At 32.5% G+C, this 22,242-nt stretch overlaps 2 protein-coding genes across 4 annotated transcripts in view; one reads left to right on the forward strand and one right to left on the reverse strand.

Moving 5' to 3' along the window:
• The window catches only part of DCP2 (decapping mRNA 2), a 77,137-nt gene extending 69,411 nt beyond the window's left edge, over positions 1-7,726 (forward strand). For both annotated transcript variants that reach the window (XM_031943732.1, XM_031943742.1), the window contains exon 11: positions 4,556-7,726. In XM_031943732.1, the coding sequence (XP_031799592.1) occupies positions 4,556-4,719 (164 nt within the window). In that variant the 3' untranslated portion in view covers positions 4,720-7,726. The remainder of the gene's footprint in view (positions 1-4,555) is intronic.
• Positions 7,727-14,140: 6,414 nt separating this feature from the next.
• The window catches only part of MCC (MCC regulator of WNT signaling pathway), a 223,516-nt gene continuing 215,414 nt past the window's right edge, over positions 14,141-22,242 (reverse strand). For both annotated transcript variants that reach the window (XM_031943717.1, XM_031943721.1), the window contains 2 exons: positions 20,843-20,965; positions 14,141-19,327 (listed from right to left, as the gene is read on the reverse strand). In XM_031943717.1, the coding sequence (XP_031799577.1) occupies positions 19,147-19,327; positions 20,843-20,965 (304 nt within the window). In that variant the 3' untranslated portion in view covers positions 14,141-19,146. The remainder of the gene's footprint in view (positions 19,328-20,842; positions 20,966-22,242) is intronic.

The raw sequence follows: 22,242 nt of genomic DNA on the forward strand, positions 1-22,242 counted from the left end.
TTGACAAAGAATTTATAGCAAATTATCAGCAGGAAAATTATTACCATAATTGACCATATCAATAACAAAACCAACAGAAATCATATAATAGATGCAGAAAAAGTTTTTGACAAAACAGCAGCCATTCCTATTAAATACACTGAAAAATATAAGGATGAAGGGAACTTTGCTTAAAATAATGAGTAGTATCTAAAATCTATAGGAAACATTCTTTGTATTGGAGAGAAGCTGGATGCATTCCCAGTAAGATCAGAGGTGAAAGAAGGATGCCCATTATCACCACTTTTATTCAACATTGTATTAGAAAAATTGGCTTTAGCAATAAGAAAGAAATTAAAGGAATTAGAATAGGCAATGAGGAGATACAACTGTCACTCTTTGAAGATGATATACTTAGAGAATCCTAGAAAATCATCCAAAAACCTACTTTAGTAAAGTTGCAGGATATAAAATAAAGCTAAACAAATCATCAGCAAGAGATAAATTCCATTTAAAATTACTGTAGACAAAATAAAATATTTGAGGATCTACCTGCCAAGACAAACCTAAGAACTATATGAAAACATTTGTAAAACATTTCTCATGCAAATAAAATCAGATTTAAACAATTGGAAAAATGTCAATTGTTCATGGCTAGGCTGAACTAATGTAATAAAAATGACAGTTCTGCCTAAATTAGTCTACTTGTTCAGGGCCATATCAATAAAGCTGCCAAAGTATTATTTTATAGAACTAGAAAAAAATAAAATTCATCTGAGAGAATAAAAGATCAAGAATATAAAGGTAATTAAAGGAAAAAATACAAAGGATGGTGGCTTAGCAGTACCAAATCTAAAGCTATGTTAATAAAGTAGCAATAATCAGGACCCACATGTGCAAAAAATGTGGCAGCTTTCTTTGTAGTGGCAAGGAACTGGAAATTGAGTGGATGCCCATCAATTGGAGAATGGCTGAATAAGTTGTGGTATATGAATGCTATGGAATACTAATGTTCTGTAAGAAACCCAGCAGGATTATTTCAGAGAGGCTTGGAAAGACTTTGTGAAATGAGCAGAACCAGATATGATGATCAATTCTGATGGATGTGGCTCTCTTCAACATCGAGATGATTCAAACCATACCACTTGTGCAATGTGACAAAGAGAACCATCTACACCTTGAGAGAACCACGGGAACAAAGGATGGAACACAATATACCATTCTCACTCTCTCTGTTATTTGCTTGCATATTTTTTCTCAGTTTTTCTTTTTTCCCTTCTTGATCTGATTTTTCTTGTGCAACCCGATAACTGTACATATATATATATATATATATATATATATATATATACACACACATACATATACATGTATACACATATTGGATCTAACATGTATTTCAACATATTTAACGTGTATTGGACTACCTTCCAGATAGGGGAGGGGATGGGGGAAAGAAGGGGAAAATTTGCAACAAAAGTTATGCAAGGGTCAATGTTGAAAAAATTATCATGCACATTCTCTGTAAATGAAAAGCTTTAATAAAAAAATAAAGTAGCAGTAATCAAAATCATTTGGTATTGGCTAAGAATCAGTGGAATAGATTAGATACACATGACAAAGTAATCAAGGCCTACTTGATTCCAACTTCTGGAATAAGAACTCAATATTTGAAAAAAATTGCTGGGAAAACTGGAAAATAATATGTCAGAAATTCAGCATAGAGTCACATAGATCTCACATCTCATACCAAAATACGGTCAAAATGGCTACATAATTTGGGCATAAAGGATGATACCATAAACAAATTAAGAGAACTAAAGATAATTTACCTATGAGATCTTTGGAGAAAGGAGGAGTTTATGATCATAGAAGAACTTGAGAACATTATGAAAGCAAAATGGACAACTTTACATTAAATTAAAAAGTTTTTGCACAAACAAGATCAAAAGGGAAGTAAGTACAAAGCCTGGAAAAATTTTTACAGCCAGTATTTCTGATAAAAGTCATTTCTAAAATATATAAAGAATTATGTCAAATTTGTAAGAATACACATCATTCCCCAATTGATAAATGATTACAGGATATGAGTAGACAATTTTTAGGTGATGAAATTAAAGTCATTTATAGCTATATGAAAAAATGCTCTAAATCACTATTGATTAGAGAAAGTGCAAATTAAAACAATTCTGAGGTACCACCTCATACCTCTCAGATTGACTAAACTGACAGAAAAGGATAATGATAAATGTTGGAGGGGATGTGTGAAAAGTGGGATACTAATGCATTGTGGTAGAGTTATGAAATGATCTAACCATTCTGGAGAACAATCTGGAACTATGTCCAAAAGGCTGTACCTTGACCTTTGACCTAGCACTGCTATTACTTGGTCTGTATCACAAGGAAATCATAAAGAAAGGAAAAAGCTCCATGTGCAAAAATGTAGCAGCTCTTTGTGGTAGCAAAGAATTGGAGAAGGAATAGATGCCTATCAATTGAATAATGGCTGAACAAGCTGTGGTATATAAAGGTAATGGAATATTATTGTTCTATAAAAAATGATGAACAAGCTGATTATAGAAAGTCCTGGAAAGTTTTACATGAACAACGTTGCTGAGTGAAACAACCAGGAATACATTGTCCACAGTAACAGCAAGAATATGTGATGATCAACTAATGAAAGGCTTGGTTCTTCTCAGCAATTTAATGATCTAAAACAATCCCAATAGAGGAACATTTTATAGCATGTATAGCAGAGCAGTGCAAGTTCATGTTTTCATCAAGAGCTTTTTTGAGCTTCAAGTTTGACCACAACTTTGGTCTTTGAGAGAGAGATGACGAAAATGTTATCTGCTTCCAAAGAAAGATCTAAGGAGACTGAATGTAAATCAACATGTATTATGTTTACTTCTTTTTTCTGGTTGTTTTTTTTTTTAATACTCTTCCATTGTTTTCCCTTTTGCTCTGATTTTTCTCTCCCAACATGATTCATTTTAAGCAATGTTTATTAAAAATAAATATAAAAAATTCTGTATATATTTTAGAACTGAGGCCTTTATCAAAATTCTTGGATGTAAATTTTTTTCCCCAATTTTTTGCTTTCCTTCTAATCTTGTCTTCATTGATTTTGTTTATACAAAAACTTCTTAACTTAATATAATCAGAAGTATCCATTTTGTATTCTAAAATGTACTCTAGTTCTTTGGCCACAAATTCCTTCCTTCTCTACAGTTATGAGTGGACTATCTCTTTCTTCTTCTATTTTGCTTATAGTATCACTCTTTATTTCGATCTTACCTTGATATAGGGTGTTAAGAAGTGCCTAGTTTCTGCCATACCAATTTCCAGTATTCCCAGCAGTTTTTGTCAAATAGCGAGTTCTTATCTCAGAAGCTGTTGTCTTTGGAATTACCAAACACTAGATTACTGTAGTCATTGACTACTTTTTCCTATGAGCCTAACTTATTCCACTGATCAACTACTCTCTTTCTTAGCCAATACAAAATGGTTTTGATGATTGCTGCTTTACAATATAGTTTTAGGTACAGATTTTTCTTAAGACACAGTTCTGACTACATATGTATTTCTCAAAAATAGTAAATTGCTTTCTATCATGTATTAGATTGTCATCTCCTTGACAGCAGAAACTGTCTTTTGCCCTTTGTATCCCTATTGTTCCAGTGCCTGGCACATAGTAAGTACTTAATAAATGTTTATTAATTGAAAATATAAAATAAAATACAAATTCCACATAATAATAAACAGTTTGGCTCCAGTGTCAGTTTTGTTTCATATCAATTTCTTTTCACAAAATCTGTGTTCCAGTAGTATACCATTAGCTATATTTTGATCGCATGCTTAGTGTAGTTATGTAATCTGTCTTGGAATTCCCTTTCTTCACATGTTCATTTGTTGATTTATTTTCCTTAAAGCCTCTTAATTTTTCCAATTAAAAGGATGTTTTCAATTTTTATTAACAGTTTGTTTGAACCTCTATTTTGTCCTTATTACATTCTTCTTTGTATCATGCTTTTTTCTTGTACATACTTTTATTTTAATATTTAGAGTATAGACTCCTTGAAAACTAGATGATTGTTTTTGTAGCATCTATGTACCTATCTTAATATTTTGCATATAGTTAATGTTTAATAATTTATAGACTAAATTTAAAACAAGTAAAATACTATAACAATTACTGCTTCTACCATCACCACTTCTTTAGCCACACCATTTTAATATTGCCCATTTTTGTACACTTTTTCCATCTTGGGATTCATTTCTCTACCAAGAGGCTCTCATTAAGTAGACACAAAATTATAACTGTGAAGAAGTAAACCCTCAGTACTTGCGAAGGCAAGAGTAAGTCAGAGTAGAGACCTAATTTGAAGACGAGGGTTGTTAAAAAGCCTTTCTAAAAGTTGAATTAAGCAACAAATTGGAAAATGGCAAAATGTACAAAGAAATGGTGCATCTGAACGTAGGAAGATACTTTGGTATATTAATTTTCTTATGTCCATAATTGTCTTGAGGATGCAATATTTTTTTTAATAGTTGGTTTATTTTGTTTCTTCAACAGATGCAGTATATGATTTTTCTTGCTCCAGTGAAGACCAGCTACTAGACCAGGTGGAAGAGCATTCTATAGCATGTAATGGACACTGCAAGTTCATGTTTTCATCAAGAGCTTTTTTGAGCTTCAAGTTTGACCACAATGCCATAATGAAGAACTTTGACCTTTGAGAGAGAGAAGTGTTTAGGAAGTCCCAGGATCAGAGATCTGTTGTCATTGAGTGCTTGTCTAATTAAGCCTTATCTTTCTCAGGTGACAAAAAAATACAGGAAGGCCATGGTGTTCCTGAAGAGACTACTCTTTGCAAAAGAATGGTGTGAAAATTACTTGCATTGTAAATGCAGTATAACTTTTATACATAAATTTATCTTTTCAGTGTTCTGCTCTACAGCTCAGCATTTTGGTTTTGAGTGCCCTCTTTCTCTGTGGCTGAGGTGTTTTGTGTTCTGGGTTAAGAAATATAATTAATATTTTACTAACATCTTAGAAAAGTTTTATGTCTAGGCAGATGGCAGAATTGGAAAGAAATATACCCATTTTTTCTTTTTTTTGGGTGGGGGGAACTGCAAGAGAATTATATAGATTCTGCCTAGTAATTACTGATTTTTGATTATGATTGCTTGAAGTGACATCAACATCTCATCTGCTTTGGAGGTATTTCATAAAACTTTTCTACTTCCAAGTTCTTGGGCTGTTGAAAGCCTTATAAAGGGTTTGTGATGAGACATTATTGGAGCCTGATATCCATGCTTATGTTGAACTCCTGGCTCCTTTTTCTCAAATCTTTATAATGTACTTCTTTGAGATTTTATACTTAGAAAATATAAGTTGCATAGTTCGGTCCAGCTTTCTCTTTCCTTAAAGAAAAAATAATTTTTACTGAAGAGGAAAGAATTGGATTTGTGAAGAATAGCAGTACTAAAAATTTAACTCCTCTACTGCATGTATGATGAGTCCTGTGAGGCTTACAGAGTGAGAATTGAAGGCCTGTACACAGGTGCTGTTTTTGTCTCATTCTCATTTTAACTCTTAACTTTTTATTTTAGTATGTACTTTAGTTTTTTTCTTTGCTATAATTTTTTTCCCCTAAAATATAATATGTATATGTACAAAACCAATATTATTGAATTTTATGTAAGGATCACATCTCAGAGTGGCTGTATAGAAATTGACGTTCTGTTTTCTAATGGTAGTAGTGTGATCTAGAGTTACAAAATTAGACATGCTCTAGTTCCTGGATAATGAAATGAGAGAAGAGACGGTATCTGTTTCGCTTTGACTCCATGTATGGTTAGGAAATAAAAAGAAAATATTTTGTAATTTCATCTCATTCTTTAAGGAATGCTACTTCAGGATTATTGAGTCATGTCTAAGTAGATAATATGCATTTTTAGTGAAAATTTGACTTTAATTAAGGACAATCACCAGGGATGAAGGTGCTTTAATATTTTGTGTCTGACCTCAAGTATGACATTTGTGTAAGACGGGTAAAGAAAGGAGAAGGAATACTTGGGTATATGAGTACACATGTTTATTCATACTTTGTTTGCTTTTTAAAACATGCGTGGTATCCACAATCCCTAGTGCCAAATCCTATTATAGGTAACTTTAATTCTATATAGCTAGCCCATTTAAAAGGAATTCAATTTAACCAGTAGAATTTAAGATAGGAGCTATTTTAATAATCATTCATTGGCTTTTAAGTGGGAAATTTCTATTTATTGAGGAAAGTTTTTGACCTCTTTAATACTAGACAGGTAAGTGTTCATTAACATTAGTATGTCTAGTATTAAGTCATCTAGATGAATATATATTTTAATGTGACAAACTTGTGAACTTCCACAATTTTTATTTATTTTTTTATGCTTTAGATGATTTTTCTGTTACTTTCTTAGAAATATTGTTTCTTTGCTTAGGTCTTCCTGAGCCATATTGTATAGTTGGTGAGCAATATATGAGCAATAAGAGAAGAAAATCTTGGTTTGCCCAAAAGGAATTTTTTTCATTGTAATTCAGAAGCCATTTTTATTTTTTAAAGTTGTTTTAATGCCTTGGTCAGTATTCCTAGTGCCCTGGCACCATTGTATTTCCCCAATCAGAATATTAAAGCAAAACAGATCAGCATTGACCAGAAATGGATTCTCCCTTATTTATCTAGTTAACAAACATCTTCAAAAGCTAAATATCCTTTCTTAATAACAATACTTGTGCGCCTTTATTTTGATGTACTATGAAACACAATAAGGATGGTATAATTAGTATAGGATTATGTTCATTTCAGTCTTGTAGCTTTAACTAGCTACAAAATAGTTTGGGATTAACATACATAAATTAAAACTTATTTCCTTGCACTCTAGGTTAATCAGGTTTTCAGAGATGAAAATGTCCTGAGAAAGGCCAAATTTAGCACAGAAACTGGATTTCATCTTAATTTAGAGGAAAATCCAATAAAATCTGTGCTAAAGAAATAGTTATTTACTTCTTTATAAGTGTGTTGGATTTCAGGAAGTTTGTTGAAAAATACTGTTATTGACTTCATTTTTAAAAATGCCTCCATGAGGCATTCTCTTTTTGAATATTAAATATAGTCAGCCTTATGTGTTCTGAGGTACAATGCACTGAGTATATTTTGCATTTCAAAAAAAAAATTCGTAGGTACTTTTAATGTGTAAATTTTATGATTTGAAGATTTTAGGTTAAGTATTTTATATTTAAAGTGTATTCCAAAATGCAAAAACATTTTCATGTTTCATGTGAAGACATGCCAGATGAGTGATTTCTTAAATGAAGACATACTTCTGTGAGAGATGGGTATTTGAGCAGGTGTGAGTGCCTAATAGAACTAACTGTGAATAAATGAGTCCTTAGAGAAATTTAAAGTTGTATGAAAACTAAGAGGGTTGAGGATTTTTTTTTAATTTTTAAATACTTCTGCTTCATTCTGTATTAATAAATGAATTGTGATGATCACTTGCTTATTTGAGCCTTTGCCAATAAAGGCTTTTACTTTTCTACTAAATAACACACAAATAGTTGATTTCAAATGATGAAAATCTGTAGCAAAAGCCATTGACACTGTTGGTAAAGCATTTTTTTAAAAAAGGTTTCAGTAATTTATAAACTTGAATATTGGTACTTGGAATCATAAAGATTAAAGAGTCCTGTTTTAATTCAGCATGTTATGGTTTGAATAATTTCTTGAAGGGTTCTAGTCTTCAGTGTGTAGTATATGTTTTTTTTTTTTTTTTATAATAACTTTTTATTGACAGAACCCATGCCAGGATAATTTTTTACAACATTATCCCTCGCACTCACTTCTGTTCCAATGTGTATAGTATATGTTAAAAATAATTTTATTTTCTCCTTTTCCTTTTTGCCTTCTGTCAAGTAAACCCTACCCAATCCTAGACTTCCTAGCTCATTACTGTTACTTAAGTACTGTTTACTTAGCTCAGATCACTTTTACAATATGATTTTATATTATGAATTTAAATTTGGAAAGTATGGTTAACAATTGTCATGGGTTTAAACCTATAAGGTGAGAAGACCATACTACATAGACTAGTTTTAGTGGAAGGAATAGTTTGTTAGTGGGCATTAAGAAAGGAATTTAAGAAGGTACATTTATTCTTATAATCATGGTTTTATTTGATAGGTACATCCATGATGGGGAAAATTAGTGCTTGAAAGTCTATATTTAAGCCAGATAATAGTTTATTTTCCCTTTTAAACACCAGTTTATTGAATACGATGATAAAACATGTGACCAATGCTATGCTTTCTCCAGCTCTGAATAAAATTAATTAGTATTTACTATGATTGCCATTTAATTCAGTCTCCAAATGAATCTAATGGAAGGCATTTTTTTCCCCTTTTAAAGACCACCACAATGTTTGGGATTTAGTTTCTTTCTGTGCTGATACTGGACCACTTGAGCCAAACTGAATTAAAAATTAAGGTGAGCTTTTAATAATTGTGTTTTACTTCATAAACAAAAATGATAATAGGTAGTTAAGAGCTTTGATAGTAATGGATGTATGCTGAACTATACTCCCTTTCACTCATTTTTCCTTTCAACATATGGCATTTATGAACTAGTAGCCAGTAGGATTTCTATTTGTGATCCTAATTTAGTAGTCATATGTTTTGTGCTAATTAAAAACATATTTAGATTTTTAATATGCTGCTGTCCTTTGTGTCTAATATGCCATATTCACTATCTTTTCTAGTGGTATTGATTCCTTTGTACTAATATGATCACACTCATTCTGTTCCCCTTTAGAACTGATTTTATGATTTTAAAACATGATTAAACAGAAGTGTAATTAGTGGGTACTGTGTAAGCAAAGCAAACTGGCTCAGCATGGGAATTGAACTTATTCTACCTTCATTTGAGTTGACTGGCATTTTACAGCCTATGTAAATATGAGCAAAAAAATTCTGGGATGAGGTTAAAATTCAATACTTAATCTACATATTATAAAGAAAAGTCTCTAAAATAAGACTTTATTAAAAGGGTATATTGCATTCTTATATCAATTATGGTTAGCTCAATGGATGAACCTCTAATTAGAATTATGAAAAAAAAATGTTGTGTAAGGCTGACTTGGGTGAAAAAGCTGTATTTTAACAGCTCATAGCACCTTAGGTTACTTTTTTCCAATGGAAGAATTAAGTCTTGAATGTATATATACAGGTTGTTTTTTTTAAGTTGAGTGGAGGTAAAAGGAGTTCAGTACAAGAAAATTCTTATGTTATTTTGGTAAACCATATACAATGGGAAGGTATAGGTAAGGGAACTCTGTATTCCAATCATTTGTTTGGACCTCCTATATCACTTGAACCTTTAAGTTAATAAACATAGTATTGATCATTCCCCTAGAAGAACAAGGTGAAAGCCACAAATTTCCAGCCATAAAGATTTCTGGATCCTTTTAAATTCAGTTTGTTGTGATTTGAATACTCTCTAGAAGAGCTTTAGTGTGAATATACATTAAGAACATCTTCCTCCCCCCAAGAAACAAAATAAAACACAACTCAAATTTGACTGGTATAGAAAAATTGTAGAATGTTGTGTTGTTTTTTGAGCTTTCTCAGTGTAGTCCTCTCTTCATATCTTTGTAGTATACCTTCAGGGAATTAACTACTCCACCTTGCAAGAAATGTACTCATGTACATCCCCATACAAGGAAGAAAGACCTGTTGGCCTCTGATAGGTAGTTTGGTGGAGAAGTCACCCTGCACTATTAAGTGTTTGAAAAGCACAGGGATGTCAAACTGATTTATTTGGGGGATAGGTAGTGGAAAAATCTTTTGGAGAGCAACCTAATTCTCTTTTTAATTCTCTTCAGCTCCTTGACTATATTTTGTGAATTCAGCACTAAAAATGTTAAAATCTCTTCCTTTCAGAAAACCCAGGTAATATTTTCCACAAATTTGGGGTAGTATATTTATAGTAAAAGAATTTAATATTTTTGTTAAATTTTTTTAAAGCATTGTACATATTAGGTTCTAACAACAGTGTAAACTGTAGTGTAAAAAACTCAGTGCACACCTGTCTGCACTAATATTCCTTCCTTATGCTTGGAGAAAGCAGGTGTCAAACTTGCTGAATGGTTGATTATACTTTCTATAGCACACAACTTTTATGGTTTTACATTATTTCGATGATGGAGGTTTGATGATCAAAGTTCTTACATGAAAATGAAATTTAGAAAACTGTCATTTTGGCCTATTTATGTATAATATGTGAATTATACAGTATAGTTCATGTACTATTTATATGCATTGATGGAAAAATACAAAAGACATGCTTATTTCCTTTTTGTGCATTCTACAATTCATACTTCTCCACTGAATGACAGACAGTTCAAGCAATCTGGTTTTGCTGAGCCACACTGAAAACTGTTGCCTTTAGCATTTATTTTATGCTTATCATCTGTACCAGAATAAGCTTCTTATTGCACATGTTCAGAGAACAGTTTTGCATTTAGTGTTTTGCTGACTTTAGATTAAAACCTGGGAAGAAAACAAGTAAGGGGACCTTTGTGTGCCAGCTCTTGAAAGCTATGAAACACCATACTTGTTTGACCCCAAAAACAGTGGCTAGTAACAGAAAGAAAATGTGTAAAAAGAAAAAATGAACCCAGACCCTTTGTGATTCTGTTGTAAAGGATAAAATGTATAAGTTTAAGAAAACTGATGTCAGTTATATAAAGTCTAGGCTCAGTCTGGATCCCTCCTATAAAAAGCAACAATGAGTACCATTATTCAAGCATCAATGAAATGTAAATAAAATTTTTTATTCCCTCATTAAATGTAATAAAGGTAAGCTCGTCTTAAAACCAGTTAAAGGTAACTTAAATAGAACCTTAATTAATTATTTTTCTTTTCTTTGTTATCCTTTTGTTTTGTTTTGGTTTTGTTTGTTTTGGGGTTTATTTTTTCTATTATCTTTTTTTAAAGACATTAAGATAAATCTTCAGATGGGGGCAAATGAAACCCTTTTATGATCAGTGGAAGTTCTTTTTATCTCTAAAACACACTAAAATTGTAGGTTGGTTTATAAGAGAAATTGAAGTTGTGTTGCTATAGTAATATGGTACTCTGTTTATGGGAAAACATTTTTTCGCTGTTCCCCAATTACATGGGCATAGATCAGTTTACAATTTTTAAAAAAGGACTTTGAAAGTGTTGAAGCATAACTGTGTTCAGTGAAGCACTTCCCTTTAAATGGCAATTGAAAGAAAGTATATGTAGTGACTAAAGGAGTTAACAAATACAGACTACTAATCATATATAGAATCACTAAAGAAGTAAACTGACTCTTTTTAAGAAAGAGTAATGCAAGTTTATAAATTTCATTATTTTCTAATAACAATTTGGCTTGTAACAAATAATTCTTCTTTTTTTCCAATTAGATTATACCAGGGGTATGTTTTTTTTTTTTTTTTTTTTTTTTTAAACTGCTTTCTAGGATAATATCCTTGGAGAAGTATGACAGAACATTTAAATTAATCTATCCAGGTAGTAATCAAATTCTTCTATATTTATTTGTTATTAGAGGTATATTGACCCAACAACACACAGACTCCAAAAAAGAAACCAGTGAAACCAGTTGGTTTCAACTTAGAGAGAGGCTAATACTGACTAGAAAGTTTATCACATTTAATCTTCATACATGGTTGAATATTAAGATAGTCCTTAAGTTCTTATGATTGAATTATACCTGTGGGATTTCTTCTTTTCCCAAATCGTAATGAAATTCACTTGTTCTGTGGGGAAAGGACTAAGTATTGCTTAAAATGAGTAGAAATCTCTCAAAGGTTTGTAAGTAATTGTGTTAACGAAATAAGGATATTTAACTATTTCTACATTATAAAGACCACCAACAAACTTAGCAAAGGCATGTATTAAGTTATGTTTATTTCCTTTGTTTTCTCATGTAAACAGTACCAATTCAGAATTAAAACATTTTCATATTTTGCTTAATGTTTAATCATGTTTTGTTTTGTTTTGTTTTTTTGTACTTTAAAACATTTATTTCTGATGAGTATTCAAATATTACTCTTTTCTGTAGAATCATTACTGGGTAAATTTTCTGTATTAACTTGGAGAGAATGCATTATTGTTTGCAGTGTGTGATAAATCAATAAAGTTTTTAGCTCTGGCAGTTTGACACTTTGATGGTTTTTCCTTTTACTAACTTATTTAAAATGCCAGAGCAACCATTTTACATATGCAGCATGAAAGGCTTGCTACTTCAGATTTTAATTTTCTATCCCTTAATAGAGAAGTTACTCAGTAATTTATTTTTCAAATTTATCATTTATTTAAAACTTTTTTTCTTTTTAAATTTTGAGTTTCAACTTTCTCCCTTCTTCAAAACTTTTCTCAGTCCCTACTGAAAAGTGCAAGCAATATCAGTTATACATACACTCACCAGTTTTTATGACAAGACCCTTCATCCAAATGTTTGTTCAAAAGTGAGATGCAATGTATGGGGAACAAATGGGTTGTCTTTCATTGGAGATATTTGAGCAGAAGTGGAATGACCATCATAAATGGTATGCTATAATGAGGATTATTTTTCTGTTGTGGTTTGGAACGGGTAACTACTGAGTTCCTAACTAAAATTTTCCAATCTTGTGAAGAAGCAACCTTTTTAGTGAAAAGAATCTTTAAGGAAGTGATTGAAAAAGAAGTTGCCTAAATTGAGACATTGTGCTCAGAGATCACTTAGTTAAAAGGAGGCAGAAGGCCATTTATAAATATTCCATAGAGTTTTGTGCCTACTGCTTCCTTTTCACAGTTGCCATGGAGCTGGGAGAGAAGAGCCATTTACTTCCCATTCAACCTCACTCTATCCTAGCAAGAACTTTATTCCTTTCTGATTTTTGAGGCAACATAAGCTCCAGCAGAGTTGCAATTGTGTTACAGCCATTGAGTGAACAAAGCTGATTAAATTCAAAAGTACTGAGAAAACAAAAATTACATTGAGGAACTTATTTTTTTTCCCTATTTCTGAATTGCTAATTTGACCATGGATCTTATACTTAGAATTTTGTGAGGACTACAAATTAATATAATTCTTCAAAATGTTCAGACTGACAAGCATAAATCTTACTTAAAAACCAAATCATCAAAGGATGCTTGATTTGAACATTGAAAAGGTTAATGGATAACTTTTAAGAGCTTATTATTTGATCCTTATACTATTACATTGTTACTATATCTTTTCTTTAAAAGCACTTTGTGTAATTATGATTATGAGAAGCTCTAGCAGTATTCACATGTGTGTGGCCCAGTGGATGTAGGTAAGTCTTCCTTACCTAGTTAAGTTCTAGTTGTGGTAGGCTATATTAACTTGGTTTCCATGACAAACGAAAATGAATTTTATATACATTAACTTCCTACTTCTGTCAAATTCCAGTAAAAGACATAAGAGTAATATTTTGCTTGGCAGGAGTTAGATGTGCTTATGTATGCTACAAAATATTGTTCCTATCTGCTTAACCATTTTAATATATTCTGTACTGTTTGTTATCCTCTAATTGGAGCAATCCTTTAGATTTAAGATAAAAGCTGATATTTGACATTAGTGTGTAAAACATACTATCTTAATTAAATTGTTCACAACTTTTGATTTTACTTTCCTAGGATTTTATTTTACTTAAATTGTTTTAGACAGTAATATTTGACAACTTCATCATGGCATTAGAAATATTTATTCAGAATATAAGAACATTTGTAAAATAAGTATTATAAATGTCTCTGTATAAATAAATGCACGTTTTTTGTTTTTACAGTAGCTGTTATACAGCTGCTAAAACTAAAGGTAACTGGAAATACTTAAAACATACAAGAATCAAAAATCACAAGGTATAATACAGGGTAAAGTAAAAGCTTATGATACAACTGAACAATATTGACAAATCCCAGACAGTAACATGTGCTTTAAAAAAGACAATGCATTTAGACTGGTGCAAATTTTCTAAGAATTCTAATTTGAGTGAAATAAAAGTTGCACTTAAAAAAAAAAAAATGAACAGGAAAACTAAGCTTTCATGCAAAACAAATAAAATACTATTTCAAAGTTTTCTTTGGAATAAATGAGTGAATAAGTATAATTATGCTACATTAGGTAAGATTGATAAGAGGTTTTGCTTTGTGACTTTCTGAATGACTGCAATGAAGATGAAATGAACTTTACATATTCCCACTAGCAAAACATCGTTATACCAGTTGCTGCAACTGTAACAACTCTAGATTTGTCTACATGCACTCCAGTTAATATTCAGAGGTGCTATGGACCTAATTCTGTTCTGCTGAGCTACTACTTTATGATTCATATTCATGGTCCTTATTAAGCAAGACCTTTATTAATGTTTCCTAAGTGCATTTAAGTTGTATTCATTGTTAAGAGAATCACACACCTCCAACTGATGGCCAAGTTTCATAATTTTACTTATATATATTTATTTCAGAGGTTTAATTTTCAATAACACTTTACTCAGAGTACCTGCACATAAGAGCATTTACTTAAACATATATAAATGTTCCTAGATCCTGTAACAGAAAGATGAATGAACAAACACAAGAAGTCTAAATGGAGTATCTAAAATCTTAAAGACTGTAACTGAAATGTAAATGTGGAGATTGGTATTTGTGATATTAGAATAACTTATTAAACATAAGTGATTACAGAACAAAATTGCTCTTGGGAGAACACCTTACACTTATAAGTTGACCTGTCTGCGCACAGGTATGTTTTAATAAAAGAAATACTTCAAAAAATAAGTCAACTTATTTGGATCTATTTAAAAGAGACTTTTAGCAATAAACACTTTATTTCACAGCAAAAACAACAACCAAAAGAACCCCAAACTGGCTAACTCATGGAATTAATAGATAATATTTGCATTAACAGGATAAAGCATTAATCAGTCCCTTTTTTAATTAATGTTTACAAATGATTTTATTTTTAGGTTCATATACAAGGAATTGGCTTTTCTAACATAACTATTTGCAAAACTCAGCTACCAGAGAAAATCAAAAAAATGAAGAGTTTGAAAAGTTCCACTTATCCAAAACATTCTCCCTCCTTTAAAAGAATCAACTTGAAAATTAAATAACTCGTGTAAAAAAAAAAAAAAAAAATGAACCAGCAGGAATTTGGAAAGAATTATAAGACAATTTTTTTGTGACTTTCAAGGAAATACTGTAAGGAAGATATTGTAAAACAGTTCCCACGATATGAGGATACACTCAAATATTTTTTTCTGAAGAATACAAAGGACACTTTATTTAGGAAAAACATTTAAATTGGTTGTAGCCAGGAAAATCAAGTTAGTTTCAAACAAGTTTGCTTGTTTTTAAAAATATTTTCCATATTCTGTAATAGCTTTGAAGAAAGGACTCTAAATTGAGTATAAGTTTCTTAGGTTTGAGCAGAGAAACCTGCTCATTAAGCCCAGGTTATGAACATACACAGGATAGATAAAAGAAAAATTAAACCATTATGTTTATTTGACACCTATTTTGATGTCTGTTATATAATGAGAACAGATGAGTTTGTTAACTGGCATATCCACCACCAAACATGCAGCAAAATTTAGGCATGTGAATACTGGAAAGAAAGACATTTTTAGGTAAATTTTGTTCCATGAAAGGCTTTTTCATCAGAAGACTATACCAGTTTTAGGGAAGAAAAGTGTTAAAGGCTATTAAAATTAATATACTAAAGGTCTTCACAGTATATCAAAATCAACCAGAGAGTATAGAACCAAAAACTCTTGTGTGGTATTTTTTTGAACTGGACAAATAAAAATTAGGCACTTTTTGACCATTCTAGTCTGTACAAAAGGCTAATCTCGGGGGGGAAAAACAAGGCTTTAGCATTATTCACTTTAGGGTTAAAGGAAGATTTTTCTCTTGCTGTAGTGAAATTGCTGGTTCCATAGGATTTTTCCCCACCTCATTCCTCTCTCCCTCAACCGTCTCTTTACCTACAACTAGAAAGAATAAAAAAAGATTGAAATATTTGTTACAACAAAGTTCTATCAAAATAAGAAACATGCTTCTCTACTTCATCTTGGTTAAAATAGTGAAGGAAGTGACAGGGGCAGCTTAATTTCAAAAAAAGAGGAATGACATCAGGAAAAAAAAATATTTTTGCAAGGTGGGGAAAGGCTCCAAAGTTTTTACACACTTATCTGACAGATATTAGTTCTCTTGGAACCTGAAAAAAATGGAGATAAAAGTCTCTTGGTCAAATAATAATTAAAGAATTCTAGAACTGGAAGGTAACATAGACTTTTATCTCTATTGTTTCTACCCTATCCAAACCAGAGATAATCAATTAAAATTATGTTTAACTAAATTTTTAAAAATGTACCTAGTTTAAAATACAATTTTCATGAATGTTTAGAGTCAGTATTTTAATAAATCTAATCATGAAAAAGGAAGGATTGCAAGGGCAGGTCTTGAAGGAAAAGATGGGTTCCATTCCTGCATTTGACACATACTGGCTATGCATATAGTACATGGGTAACTCATTAATCCTTTTCTTTATTGTACAATACAGATAGAGAAATTGCTGAACTGTATTAGTAGAGCAACTTTTCACACAACTGAAAGCAAGTCTGGACCACTCCTTGAAATATATATGTGTGTGTGTGTGTGTGTGTGTGTGTGTGTGTGTGTAATTATTTAAATGAACTTTACAGTTTTAGCTTTGGCTGGAAATTATTTTTTTCAAGTATTTGAAAAATAAAAGGAAAGAAAAATTATCTCTTGTGCTTTATTTTCTTACGCAATTGTGAAGCAACACTAGTCTATTTTTCCCTGGAAGAACTTTCTCATTCAGTAAATAAAGTGGTATGTCTTTAGTGTATATTTAAAAAGAGGCAGTTAAATGGCAGAATGCCGGGCCTGATTTCAGCCCAGAAAATCTGAATTCAAAAGTCTCAAACAAACATTTTCTAGCTATTTGATCTGCATAAGTCAATTCTTTTTGCCTCAATTTCCATCTATAGGGATATTATGAGGATAAAATGCTAGTAAAGCACTTTGCAAACCTTAAAGCATATGAATGCTAGCTATTATTAAAAAGAATAGAAAGGACTGTTAATGCTGACCTGTCATCATCAGAATCTAATCAACAACTCTGGGGAAACAAACAGCTCAATATGGTCAACTTCATCCCTTTATCATGTAGTAGGAAAAAAGCAAAAGATATGGGTTTTAAGTCCTGGCTCTACTATTTACCGTAGGCAAGCCATTTTACTTGCATTTTTCCACAAAAATAAGATGTTTGGAATAGAAAATCTTAGATGCTTTCTAGCTCTGATAGTCTTGTGAATCTTCCAGTTCTAATTATTTTTTTAGAGCAACAAAAAGATGGTCTCTCCCTGTCTGATCCTACCATGGACATAGTTTTCCTTTAATAAAACAAATGCATTTCATCTTATTTGTATACATTGCCTAGTCCCTGGAAGATCCCTGAGCACAGAGACTGTTTTGTTTAATTTTATTTGGTATCCCAAGCAGCATAATTCATTGTGGGTAAAGGTGCTTAATATTTGTTCAGTGGAATTCTATTATAGCTAAAACCTTAACATTCTTTTTCACTAGATATATATCCTGCACTTTTTCACAATACGGTGAATTACAGACCAATTTCAGCCTCTGTTACCTAGTTACTCAGTATTTACATGAATTTCAGTTTATACTCGGGTATGAAAGTACCAAAAAAAATTTGATAAATAGCTTTGGATAGAACCTCATATGTTGCCATTACAAAATTAGCTATTGGCTAATTTGAGATTGGGCCTTTAAAAATCATAGGTGAAAATTAGTTGAAAATGTTGATAAAGGAGGGCTAATCAGAAGAGCTGAAATTAAAATGGCAGAAAAGTTAGTAAGTCAAAACATTAAGCTTCTACTCCCATTTGAGATGGGAGTAGAAAACTTTCAACTGGAAAAAACAAAACAAAATAATTCCAAATCTAACCTAAGAAGTGTATGGGCAACTGCATTTTTTTTTTAAGGTCCCACACATTCTTCATCTGAGACTGTGCTAGTCACTGTGTGCTTATCTCTACTTTCTCTGAGTAAAGAGGCCACAAGCCTTGCTTGCAAGGGTACATGGAGAAAGTTCCTTTGATCTGGAAATTCTACATGTTCTAACAAAAACGGCTTCATTTAACACAACTTTGCTAAAATGTATTTATTCCAACTTATAATCACATATTTATATTTAATGTTTTGGATTAATATGGAAAAGTGCAGAAATGTTTTGTTTTTGAGAAATCCACATAATACAACATTTTGGGAATTGAAGTCCCAAATTCATGAAGGGAAGTTTCACAAAGGCTTCATTTCTCAGAAACTCCAGGTTTATACTGTTCCACTAAAGGATCTGGGCTAGTCATTTGTGAAGGACACACATTTTGAATGATGGCATACATATACAACAACTCAGTTTCAAGGATGAGGAAGGCACACTTAGATGAGATCCTCAAGTTGTAAAATAAACTTCAAATGTGAAGGATTTCAATAAGCATCCCTTCGGCACTTAAGACCATACACCTGCCACATATCTATGTCAGAACTTTTCCTACCTTTAGGTGGAAAACTAAGGGAAAATTTAAACATGGGCACACTATCTGGACAAAAAAGAGAAAACATTGAAATTATTGAAAACAAAACTCAGTTTATATAGTAACTTCAAGACAGACAAAGGTGTTTGGTTTTGGGGGGCTAGGGGTGGTAAGAGGAAACAGGCTGACAACAAATCTATTGGGATCAGTTACCTGTGAGGTATGGTAGGCCAGGAAAACCTGAAACGTGCATTTATCATTGATAGTTTCTTCTCTGGACCTTAGTGTAAGAATACATTCCCTTTATTTGCACAATAGTACATATGCAGTCAACCACCACTGTCTCTTGGGAAGTTCTTCAAGGTCAACTTAATAGATACTGCTCCTGTTTGGCAGCCTTTCCTTGGGTAGATTTCCCCAAGTACATTTTAACTCTCCTGGTCTTTCCCTCCAGATTGGCTTTGGTGGGCAGAATTTTGGTGCTTTGAAAACCTTTCAAAGTGAGGTCTCATTTGTATGGGGCCTTGAATTTTCCTCCTCCAGAAGAGCTATTCTCTGCTTGAGCATCCTCACTTGGGTTTCATGTCTCTCCACCATGGCCATCATCTGAGATTCCAGCTTTTTCAGTTTATTTTGGTGTTTCTTCTTGGCTTTCTCATATGCAGCCACCAGGTTACTATGGAGGAATGGAAAAAAAAAATAGGTATAAACACAACTTAGCTAAAGTGGCATTGATTGAAGTAATTTAAAAGTGAATAATTAGTCTAGGGCAACAGACACGAAAGAAAGCATATCAGATAGGCTGAAGGACAAATTAGGATAGGGACTAGACCTGTGACTTCATCAATGCAAGTAGTGATCCTTTATGAAACTTAAGTTTTAGAGACTCCCTAGAGCTCTGAGAGGTTAAATGATTTGTTCAGAGTCACACAGCTAATGTGTATCAGTTAGTATAGGATTAGATGGTTTCCTGGCTCCAACACCATGTTCTATCCATTAATTCTGCTGCTCATCTGCAATTTAAGTTAAAAAGAATCTAATTGAACAACTGCCCTAAAAACCCATATTAAACCTGTATAAAAAAAACCCAAAGATTAAAAATGACAAATTCTATGCATATATAAAAAATATATATGTAATTAAATGTAAAAATACATGAGTTTCTATATTATCTATTTAACACAAGTTTGGTCTTAACTAGTAATACTCAGAAATATGGCATATGAGTTTTTATAATTAAATTCCTATTCTCCATCATTTTAATTGCTTCTGGCAGTATATGAAGTGATACTAGCAATTTGAAGTATAACAGAACAGTTATAGCAAATAGAAAAGATGGAAAAGTTAAAAAATGGGAGGAGGCAAGAGGAAAGATAGAGAACCAGTTTTTTTCCCTTAATAATTCATAGTAGGCAGACAGACTGAAATAAAAAAGACAGATCGAAATAAAAAGAAAAATTTTTCCCAGAAAAGTGAGAGTCATGTCACTTAATAACAAAATAGGTTCACTCCTGTTTGAGAAAAAAATAGGATCTAATGTATCTATATTATGGATCCAGTGACAAAAAGGATTTTACAGGTCATTTAGTCATGTTACAGATGAGTAACTCAAGTCAGAGGATAGCAAGTGGTAGAGCTGGAACTGAAACTCAATACCTCTGATTTGCCCCATGTTTGGTTTTACTTCTACCATACACCGCCTCCTAGGATGGTACCCAGATTATCCCTTTTTGACTCTAAAACGAAAAACAGTTCTTAAATGTTGGCCACTTAGACACTAAAGGCTATAAAACATGGAATGAGATTACTGGGACCAACTTCACCTTGTTTTTTTACATTTGGAGTATTCCAAGCTCATATTGGTCTGATCAGCCATAATCAGACACACTGTAACTCAACTCTAATGTAGTGTTGTCATTTTTGTCCTCTTCAAGAACGAGGGACAACAATCAATTTGAAACTAGCCAATCCCGAGGGTAAAAAAATAAAAGCAAAGAAATCCCTTCTCAGGAAGAGCCATGTCTCTTTAAGTGGAGGGCCTGGTTCTTGGGGCAGCTTCTACTAAACCAACCTTTTGGAGTGGGATAATGTTTTCATACAATTTTATATAATTCTTTGTATATTGACCAAAGTAAAAATATAAGAATGAGTATGCAAGATAGAAAATCAAACTGAGACTGTGAATTTTTACCTGTTAGCTCTTTTCAGATCATTAACAAATTCAGCAGACTGCTGGTGTCGGATTTCACTGCTCTTTGTCAGTCTTTCTAAGGCATTCACAAGCTCCTGGACTCTGGCTTTCAGTTTCTTCTCCCTGTATCAAGGGAAGAGACATTGAGGGGTCTGATGATGGTGAGCATACTATGCTGGATCAGAGATAAATACGGTAGGTGATATAATTTGTAGAAGGCTGAAAGGATTGCAGAGGGCTGTAACTCTGAAAAGGTGTACTTGAATCTAAGACAGCACAGTACATAAGGCTAAGTGCCTATTCAATGTGACATAATGGTTCTATAAACATATGCTTAGATGATATGGTGATGTGATGGCTCTCCTTACAATTGGTGCACCTGCTCAATGTGTTGTGGTGAGATAATCAGAGGGAAGGATTGGAATTAGGGAGAGAGAGTCTCTCTGCCACAGCTTGCTCAGCAAGGATTGATCTTTGATAAGCCATGTGGCAGCTTGCTTGCCTCTTTCTCTTCTCCTCCTAAAGACCAAGGACTTTGACTGATCTTCTGACTGTAATTGATCCTGAGGCTCTCCAGAGAGCTAGCCCAGACATTACAACAATTTACTTAGGAAGACGTATAATAATGATGTTCCCATCCTTCCCAGAATATTTTCATGCTTTCTACCTGTTTATATTTCAAACAGTACAAGAGTCACAGAAATAAACAAAAATAACAGTGGCTGAGGCTAACAAGGCACTACTATTAGGCATCTTCCATGAAACCACAGGATAACAGGTTAAAATACATACTGTGTCTTTTGGTTATTGGTCAAGAAGATCTAACAAGTTATTGAGAATCACAGGAAGGACAAGATGATCTGGACCAAGAATATAATTCATCTTCAAGAGACTGAATTTATTTTTGCCCATAATTGCTCAAAAGGGAAGACCAACTAATCTCCATTGTCAGCTCTACAATAAACCTAATTTGTGGGAGGAAAAAACAGATGTGGCTCTAATCTCCAAGAGAGGAACATGGAACAACTGTGGATAGTATGTAAAACTGAGAAGAGATGGCAAAAATAGGTTTGCATATTTTATGTACTCCTTACAATCACCTTGTGTATTAATCTCATTTTTATAAATAAGGAAACTAAAGCTCAAAGGAGTTAAATTACTTATTTGTTGCTAACACAGCTAGTAAGTGATAGTGGCAAGATTTAACATTGCTACTTTCTAGCAAATTTCCACTACTTATTTTCTCTTTTCCCTATTGTGACCTATTGAGTCAGGTTATACTGTCCTCCCTTGAATCCCTAGCTTCTTTATATTTTTACTGACTAAGCTTCAGCTTTGGATCACTCCCACAATCTGCAGCCTTTGCTCTTACACATGTGCTGCTAAACAAAGCTACAGAA

This window comes from Sarcophilus harrisii, chromosome 1, assembly GCF_902635505.1.
Source record: "Sarcophilus harrisii chromosome 1, mSarHar1.11, whole genome shotgun sequence".
Classification (NCBI taxonomy): Eukaryota; Metazoa; Chordata; class Mammalia; order Dasyuromorphia; family Dasyuridae; genus Sarcophilus; species Sarcophilus harrisii.